The sequence below is a fragment of the Vidua chalybeata genome, chromosome 12 (assembly GCF_026979565.1).
Source record: "Vidua chalybeata isolate OUT-0048 chromosome 12, bVidCha1 merged haplotype, whole genome shotgun sequence".
NCBI lineage: Eukaryota > Metazoa > Chordata > Aves > Passeriformes > Viduidae > Vidua > Vidua chalybeata.
This window is the reverse complement of record NC_071541.1, coordinates 11,489,561-11,499,581: the sequence shown is the minus strand read 5'-3', so window position 1 is coordinate 11,499,581 and position 10,021 is coordinate 11,489,561. Positions and strand designations below refer to the sequence as shown.

General features: G+C 40.0%; 1 protein-coding gene across 1 annotated transcript in view; it reads right to left on the bottom strand.

Moving 5' to 3' along the window:
- Positions 1 to 3,105: 3,105 nt before the first annotated feature.
- Positions 3,106 to 10,021, bottom strand: part of KBTBD12 (kelch repeat and BTB domain containing 12) — a 29,823-nt gene continuing 22,907 nt past the window's right edge. The window contains exon 5 of the mRNA XM_053953624.1: positions 3,106 to 3,275. Coding sequence (XP_053809599.1) covers positions 3,106 to 3,275 — 170 coding nt within the window. The remainder of the gene's footprint in view (positions 3,276 to 10,021) is intronic.

Genomic DNA, 10,021 nt, shown 5'->3' with positions numbered 1-10,021 from the left:
TTTCACAGCAATGTGAGATTACCCATGGACAGAGCAGAGCTGCAGATTCTTATACTCTCAGAGGGATGTTGGCTGAGATCTATACCTCTCAACAAGCATGCTGTCTGCTTCTGCCTTTCTCAGACAAGCTGCACTTTCAAATACTGGTTTGGAAATTTTAGTCATCCCAAGGGCAACCCAGGAACTGCATAGGGCCCACATAAAATTAAGAAGTTAGTGTCCCCATTCTAGATATTTAATCCAGAAAAAAAAAAAAACCCACATTCCCCTGCTTGATAAATAGTGCTAGACATTCTGCCAAGGGCAGAAACAGAGACAGACACATGGGAGTTCCCCCCTGGCAGTCAGACCCCGGGGGCAGCAGGAAGGGTGATGCTCAGTGCATGTGAAGGAAAGTCACTTGGCTCTGCTGCATGAAAAAAGCCCTGCTAACTGCTCAGTGCAGCTCAAGCTTACCGATTGCAAGGCCAATATATAAAATATATGACATTACTCTCCTCATCTATCAAGACAGACCTTCTCAGAGTATATACTTTCCTTCCATCCAGCTCATTAAATATCAGTCTTAAAAGCAAAACCTATAAACTGAGAAAGAAACAGTCAGCTCAATAATGAAGTAAAAGTTTAATTGAAGAGTGCCAGCTGAGTTTCACATACATGGTCAAATATTACTAATGAAAGGTTGCAAATATCTCCCTTCTTCCCTTGAAATATTCCAAATAGACTGACTTTCAGGGCGTGAAATCCAGTAGATTAGCCCAGGCTTTAAACCACAAGAACTGTAAGGAACAGACCACAGAGCAGAGATCAAAGATCAAAAAAATCCCTTTAAAACAATCTTCCTTAAAGCAAAAAAAAAAAAAAAAAAAAAAAAAAGGCAAAAATAGTAGGTACAGTTGCAGAATTTGGAGTTTCACAAGGAAATCCTTAATGGATGCTCAAGACCACTGCTTCCAGCTGCCTTAAAAGCCTTGTAGAGAAATTAAAAGAAAATTACCTTTATTTCACAGTAACAACAAGAGTCAAAGAGTTTCTAGTATTGAATGGTTATTGATTAGAAGAACTTTCTACTGATTTTGTTTAAAAACTTATTAAAGCAGACTTTGCCTCCTTGATCTTACACCTACAACTGCACTTGATGACCAGAGGGGTTGAGATTTTAGGATCTGGTCACTGATTTGTACTGCTGAAGTTCATGGTTGTCACAACTCTGTTCTAGGCAGATGATAACCTATATGAGCAATGGAAAGAAAAAAAGGATGGATGAATAATGCAGAAATTATGCAAACACACGAGTCTATGTTTAGGCTGTGACAGACATTCTGCTTGGGAAATGTAAAGGGAGACAAGCACTTAGCTGTAAGGCTCATGGATTTACTCCTTTTTTATGTGTTTTCCTTAATTTCTTCCCCTCCAATCCCTTCTTGTCTGAGCATTCCTCAGTGTACTATAAGAGTTATCAGGAAAAATTAGTGATCTTCTTTCTAACAGTTTTTACATGACAGCTTAATATTCCCACTGTATATTTATAGAATAATTAATGAATAGCAAAAGTTAAAATTGAGAAAGGGCTTTTGGATCATCCTTTCCATGTCTCTCTGCCATAAGCAGAGCACTGCAGTCAAAAAAGCAACAAAAAAGCTGGCATTTTTGCAGCCTAAAACATGATTAAAAGAGAAAATTGAGATGCTCTAAAATACAAATCCTGGAAGTAACTATGGGTAAACTACCTGATGGATTCCCTCATTTCTTTGTCCTTTTTTTTTTTTTTTTTTTTTTGTTCCACTTCTGTTGCTGCTTTTGTAGTTATCAAAAGCCACTTCTTGCTGGCAATGATTATTCTCATACAATATCATAGTTTAGTGTTATGTTTGCCTCTGACATTCAGTCTGCATTGCAGCATGTTGCCATTTACAGCTGTGGCCCAGGAGCACAATGAGATTTTCAGTTCTCTTGTCTGCACTCCCAGGCAGTGACAGATACACTGCAAGGCAGGCACCAGAGAACTGATGAATAGTTACTGGTAATTCAAATGGGATAGCAATTTTCACTCTATCCTACTGTCTTCAAGCCCTACAAAGGCTAACACTGCCTTCAGAAGCACTGTTTGAATTGTTCCTCTTCCCTGTGATTATAGCCAATTCTGTTGGTAGAGAATTAGCCTTATTAGCCTCCATTCAAGCTATTATATAAACATTTATTGTCGAGCACATCTCTCCTTTCCCTGTAGCTGTAATGTTGATATGCAGATAATACTGGTCTCAATTATTACTTTTTAGTTTGCAAACCTTTATTCATCTCTCAAGGAAAGTTTCCTAACTGAGCTCTAAGATCCTGGTCATACTAGACTTTATAATAAATAGGATTTATGTGAAAATTTAAGATTCTCCTTGTCTTTGGTAGAGACTGCCTTCCAACTTTACTGAAAGACTCATTTGTGATTTGCTGCCAAAGGATTAGTTTTCTAATCTGGACAGGTTCAGGTCTATTAGCAAAGACAGGATGTCTTGATTGTTATGTCTGTGCTTTAGATAGTGTTTGCAGGAGCTGGTGTTCTTGGCTAATGGACCTTGGCTAATGGGATTTTTTGTTTCAAACAAAGGCTTTTCTATGTTTTACCTTTGCATCAGTCAATTACAGTCTGGCACTTGTTTTTCATCAGCTGACTTACTCTATTTCTTAGCTTCCTGGGTAGCTTAGTAGAGCCAAGTGGGATGAGCAGCAAAGGAGGGATTTCCCTGGCTAGAGCTTTCTGTCATGAGTCTGCTGTGAGCTGAGCCCTGGGCTGCCACCGTGCCTGTGGGGCAAAGAGTCCCAGCAGCCCAGGCTTCCTCCAGCACTGGAGCTTGCACAGACAGATTGAAGATGTAGAGCCACACACAAAGGTTGGAAAACCTTGGCTTTCAAGCACAGAAGTCCAGAGCACCAGTACTATCAAATTAAGCATCATCAGAGAAGCACAGCTCAAAGGCAATTATGTCCTTAAGCACGTGTTGCCCTTTCCTCTCGGTGGGACTCAGCTGTGATCCAGAGCCAATGCAGCATTTGTCTCCCCAAATTCTTCAGTCTCTGCACAATCTGGAAGCACTGAGAGTCACTGAACTTCTATTGATTCACTAAATCTGGAGGAGGAGGGATAAGATCCCGTGGGTTCAGCCGAGCAACAAGGCACACATCGTAACTGTCGTGCATGAGGACATTGGTGGCCACCACGTTCCACTGGTTCTCCCACGTGTCCAGCTCCAGGATCTCTTTGGTGATCACTTCATGACGAGCTGAAATACAAAGGCAACAGCAGCAGGCATCGGTGGGCAAGTCAAACAGGATCAAAGAGGTTTGGGCACTTGTTATTATGAACTTTCTGAAAGGGGAAATAAAAAGGTAATTTCTGTGGTACTAACCCTGTCAACATACAGCAAATTAAATAGTGCAGATGGAAATCTCCATTGCATTCAGTCCTCACACTCTGGGTGCCAGGTGCAGCTGCAGAGACAAAAACATCAAGTGCTCCATCTTTGTAGAAGCATGCAGGTGGCATTTTATCCTGCAATCAATTGTCAGATGCTCATCTTTTAGAGACAGAGTACTGCCTCTTGTTCACAAGCATGCCTGCATGCAGTGTGTTCTTTTCTTTGCCCTGACCAAGATTCAATTCTCAGGCTACAGGAAGCACTCCAATACTATGGCTTTTCTTGGGTGCACAGTCTGGACATCCTGTGATTTAGGGAGAAATAAAGACAGGAAAAGCCCCCAAGGCTCTAGATGTACTTTAGATGTTCTGAAATGCTGAGGAATTTGTCATGGACAGGTAGGTTAGAAGAATGCCATTAAATCACAGCCAATCTCCAGACAAGAAGCTTTTTACAAAGACAAACAAAACATGAAAGAATCACCATGAAGCAAAGAACCAGCAGTGCTATATTAAAATTCTTACAAGGCCACAAACCCTTCCTTTGCTATCAACAGTCCTGAGCTCTGCAACAATTAATACTCAAAGTCAATCTTTCCTAAAAATAAAACCATCTTTCATTTCTACTCGCTTTTTCTTTTCACCTTAAAGTTTTTGTCTCATAGCAAGTAATTTCAGCCTAAATTTTCCTTATTTTGAGCTAAGGACATGAATGTGCCTTGCTGTCAGATGAGCCTTGGGAGAGATGTATTAAAAGCCAGACTTCCAAGAACAGTCACTTCACAGGTACTGGGATAAGAACCATCATAGCAAGGTACATTGACTACTCAATGCTGTTTTACTGAGTCTTAAGAGACTGGTGACAGAATAAAATTTACAGGCTCAAGAGTGAGATTCCCATTCAGCTATCCCTTATGGGAATTTTTTTATACTAACAAACCCCCAGCAACAGCCCTATCTCACATCTATCAATTGCACCTCATGGTTTGGGCACTGCCCATATGTGTAACTGACACTAAAGGATTGAAGAAGGCAAAAGAATGAAAGCAGAAAAGCACCCAGAGACACAGATTGTTTCTTATGTTGGAAACAGACCACATATTTCTCCAGGGGACAACAACTCTGGGGGTTTAGTATCCTCATGACAGTGCTGTTATGGTTTAGGTTCCACACAAGATTGGTGTTGATGTTACAATGATGTAGTGTGGTATAGTAAAAATGCGGTGACTCCAGATGTGGGAAGAAATGATGATAACTGGGTCCAGATCAGAAGGCTGAAGGACAGCTTTATTAAAACTATACTATATTACATGAATATACTATTTAAAGAGATACTATACTATTCTACATACTTACTTCTTATTTTCCTAACTCAAACTCGTGACTCTCTGCTGGGAGTCCAAGCCAAAGCTGGATCCCATTGGTCATTGAACCCAAACAACCTTCACCAGTATCCAATCCAGCAATCACTTCAGGTAAACAATCCCAATAGCACATTCCACATGGGGAAAACAAAGGAGCAGAGATAAAGATTGCTTTCTCTTCTTCTATGCTTCTCCTGAAAGACAGAATTATGTCTCTCTGTCCAGAGAATGTGAATGTCACAGCGTGGTGGGATTTAAAATACCCCTAAGGCTCCCCTGCCGGGAGGAGCTTTGAGGTGTGGGGAGGTCAGATGGAGACAAGACTTCTCCTCCCAGGAATGGCTTCTTTGCTGAGTGGGTATGTTCTGTTTTCAGCAGGTCCTGAACATGCACAAGATCTGTGGATGTTGCACAAGTTTTCTGGACATTTCTGCATGTTTTTGTCATGCTTATCTAAGGAATCCACTCACCAGCCATTCACCATCGCCCTCTTTCATCTGGATAAAAGAGGGCAGCACAGATTTTCTGCCCCAGCTTCCACAACCTGTTCTCATTTCCCCTCTGTTATGTCACAATTTATTGTGGTATAATTTTTGTTGGTCCAAAGCCAGACCTCTGGGACTCTCATAGATCTGCACCAGCCTACTCTCCAGGAGCTTTGAGTAAGATTTCAGGATACAGTCTCATCTGAATAGTCTTTGTTCCATTCCTTTCTGTGAAACAGGTTATGATGGTTTGCTTATTGAACGTGGACTTTATAGGAGGATAATAATACTTTGGAAGACTGTACCCATTCAAGACAGAAGACAGCAAAATGGTAAAAAAGCCATTTACATGTGAAAAGAGAAGACATGACTGAAAAAGAGCAAACAAATAACACATGCCAGTACCAGCAAACTCCTGTATGACCCTGTAAGAGTGAAGAGGTTTTTCCTGAGGCAAATACAGAAACACAAATAGACCAAAGCTGTGACATAGGAGGCTCCTGTCTCTGTGGGTTTTTATTAGATCATCTCTTTTATGCAATAAATTTTTATGCCTGCATTTTCTTTGGCATGGATGATGACAAAAATGAGGCAAACACAGGAAAAATAATCAAATCCTGGAACCAAGACATTCTGTGAGTGATTGCAACACTTCAGAAAAAGAATTCATAATTAAAACATCAAAGGAAGATTCAGCAACCCTTCCTTACAAGCCTTGCTGTGTTTTTTCCTGACCTGAGTGACTCTCAACCTTTATGTCCCTTGTTTCCCTTTTCTATGGGATATTCTGACTGGTTTTGTTCCACACTAGAAATTCTGCTTTGCAGCACAAGGAGTGTTAGTTAACTCTTAACCCTTGGGAGATAAAAAGAGTCAAGGGAAGCAATAATTTCTCTAGTCTTATCTTGTTTAAAGGAAATCAAACAGCACCCTTTAGATGAGAAAGTTCATGTGAGGTAAAGCTCTACTTGAAATAGTCATACTTCAGAAAAAAAAATTTCACCTTTTCTATTTAAAAGAGAAATGAGTTGAAAAACTTCAATTCTCATGCCTTATTTTTATTTTTTTTTCTCTTAATTTTTCTTGGTAAGAACAACAGAAAAGGTGGTGCTTTTGATTCCAGGCTGTAATGCTGGATTTGTGCTTTAATCCCAATAAACAGCTTGAAGGTACAAATAATTCCTGATTCTTCTTCATTGATTTGCCTTATTTAATTGCAATTTTTAAAAGGCAATATCATAGCAGCCTATTTTGCTCACAGAAGAATCACCTGTGACATCAACAAAAAGAAATTGGCTGTACTGCAGAGCATACCTTCTTAAAAAGCCACCCCACACAACTCTCTGTCCCCACAGCATTATTCTGCCTCCATAGCCAGACAACCACCTCACCTAATGAAAGGGTTTCACTCATTTTATTTCTACAAAATGAGGCAGTGGTTTTCTGCACATTCTTGTTTAACCATGAGACATTTTAAGAAACTTTCTTACACTGTGATTTTCTGCACAGGATTTAAACTACTTTGTATTAGAATTATTCCAATTGTACAAACCTAACCCTGATGCAGATCCTTTTCTAGCAGTAAAACAGTGATTTATTCATACTGAAGAAAAAAAGAGGCTAAACCAGGAAAGGGATCATTAATCACAGCGTAACTTAATCCCCATCAGAAATTGTGGTGTGTTAAAAACAGTCAGAACTATTTTGGTATAATTTTGCCTTCTTGATGTACAAGTGCAGACTGAAGGTTAACAGTGAGTCTACAAATCCATCACTTCCCAGTGACAAGACTTAAATTACACCTGAAAATGTTTAATTTAGAAGTGTTAAAATTGTATTTTGTATATGCAAATACAGTAGTCAAAGTAAAATTAGTCTTATATAAACTAACTTTTATATTCTGGTCTGAAAGCAAAATACTTTCCCACGATTTTTCCCATTATTTTTTTCTTTGAATGTGCAGAAAGAAAAAGAACAAAAGTATTAATTTTCAGTAAGTGATTGCCTCCACTCCATATACACATTAATGTTTTTTTTTGGGAAGGTTTGTGATTCACTCCCCAGATATGGCCAGACTTCATTTTATGCCATAAGTTTTCCCATGCCATTTGAATCAGGATTGAACATAAATCAGGATGAATGATTCTTGGAAAGATGCACGGTATGACTGCAGGCAACATAAATATTTCATCTGCTTTTTCATCTGTTTTTTTGTTGTTGTTGTATTTTTGTTTTGTTTTTTGGCGTTTTGGTTTTTTTTTTTTTTTTTTTTTTTTTTTTTTTTTTTTTGCTTTTTTGGATTTTTATTTCTTTGTGGGTGTTTCGATGGTTTTTTTGTTTTGTTTTTTTTTTAACCACATTCCAGTTCTGATTTGGAGGCTGGGAAGGAAGGAAGAACTTTCCATATGACAATAGTCTATGACAAATTTCTTACCACTTTTGGTCTTTTTTTTTTGACCTTTCTTCCTCCTTCTCATTTGTAACTGAAAATTCAGGTACAATTGTTAGGTTTTGAGTTGGGAGGGCTAAAGGGAGGCAGATGTAGAAGAATTAAGCAACATGCTTAGCAGGTAGAAAATCCATACTTCATCCAAGACTACTAACCACACAACTATTACATTTGTAAGCCAAGATAAATTCACTCTACTGTAGCCTGCTCATTATCCAGAGGATTGAACTTAAAAAAAAAAAAAAAATCATTCTGTATTTCCATTCACTGGAGTGAAATCTCTAGCAAGTGTGCTGAAATGTGGTTGATATTTCATTGCTTCTTGCAGAAGCCCATTGACATCAGCTGGGGGGTTTGCTCCAGCACAGGAATGAGGAAGCAGAGTAGTGGAGGCAGCAAGAGCAGGTGCTAAGTCACAAGTCCTGATGCCTCTGCATCAGTGCAGGGCAGAGATATCCAAAGTGTTTGGGGACAAGTTCACCTGCCTTCTAGCAGCGACAGAGCCACACTGACACACTGTTAGATGGCCAGCAGCACCTCAGCAACTTTATCCAGAGTAGGGCCACCTTGTGTGCTGGGAAAAGCCTCAGTGTCACATCTGTCCTTGAGCTCTGTGCCCTTGGACATCGTCACACAGGCCACTTGTCTGAGCTCCTCCTGATGTTGGTTCTCAGGTTGATACATTTTTTTCCTTTCCAGTTGGAAGTTTCCTAACATGTTCTGTATTCTTTTACCATAAATCAATTTATATAAATAAATCTAAAAAAAAAGACACCAAACCTGTAGCAGTTGGACTGCTGTCTGCTCTACTAATGGAAAAAAGCACCTGAATATCACAAGGTGCTTGCCAATTTAACAGTTCTGGAAATATTTACTCAGGTGTTTCTTTCACTTGTTTGCCCATTTCTTGATACCAAACAGCCACCCAGAGCTGTCTTGAAGCAGTTCAGCCCCCACTGCTGGCTTGTACCTGCTTTTTCATGCCATTATCTGTACCAGAAAATGATTTCAAACATATGGGACTAGCCTCTGCTACTTATCTTCCTCACCACTAATAGCTGCTTTCATAATTACATGAGGCAGAGGTAGGTAACCTGGGAATTCATATTTGTGTTGCAATGGGATAGAAGTGCATTTAGATTATTACTACCAGATCTCCTGGCTCCTCATTTGCAGTAGGAAAAATAATAAGTTCATCAAGTCTGTGGCCTTCCATCCCATTTGTGTGTGTGAGCTGCTCCCACCAGCCTTGCCTGCAAGACACAGGCAGCACCCTCCTGAGGTCAGGGACATCCATCATCTGTGCCTGTGGGCAGGAGCAGGCACAGAATACACAGGAGAGGGAACTTGGCTGTTTAACATGCTGGCCAGCCTCCATGAGGTGAAGTACCAAGGCAGTGGATCCCACCAGACACACCCAAAGCTGGGAGGAAGGTTGGGGCTTGAATTTACCACTGTGGCAGCTTGGTGTTTTCCCAGCACCTGCATGGAGTAAGGTAAGATATTCATTCTCATAGACAGGTCCTCTCTCATCCTGATCTGCTGTGCAATTCTTCAGGACCATAGTTTCATGATCCACCCATTCACTCACAAACCACTAGATACTAAAACCAAAATACATATATATATTTATAAAGAATGGGCTGGTCTAAAGAAGGGAACTCCTAATTCAGTTGCTTCAACTCTTATCCTTGGGATTCACCCAGCTGCTTAAGCTTTTAAAATCTTTCCAGATTTTGCCTGCTCTTCATGGCCAAGGCCTCTTTCAGGCACAATCTTACAAGCAGGTGATAGCAGGATCACAGGTTACAGAGGCAGCAAGTCAATGCAATATGAATTTGTATGGGTAAAAACAGCAAATCAGAGTAAGAGCTATTTGGCTCAGCCTATCCTGAAAGATTGTTTCTAAATGCCTTACAATAGGCTCATATATAATTTATAGAAATAAAACATGTTTGGACTGTGCATGGCAGGCTGTTTTGAACACAGTAGATGTCACACATGGCTACAAGCCATGTTTCTAAATAACCTATTGACCTTTTCAGCAATTAATTAAAATGCATTAAAATAGCTATTAATCATTAATTAACCCTTTATAAACAATAAATGAGCCTCCGTAAGAAGCAGGACTGAATAGCTAATACCACTTCCAGAGAGTGAGAAGGTCAAATTTAGATGTGAAATGAGCAGGTGCTGCTGCCCAGCAATTCCCCTGACCTGATTTGGCCTCATTTATGGCAGCACATTTCCAGCTAATGAGCAGGGTAGATGAGCAGCCCTCCTTGGGCAGGCAGCATCTGCAGAGGTCTCTCCC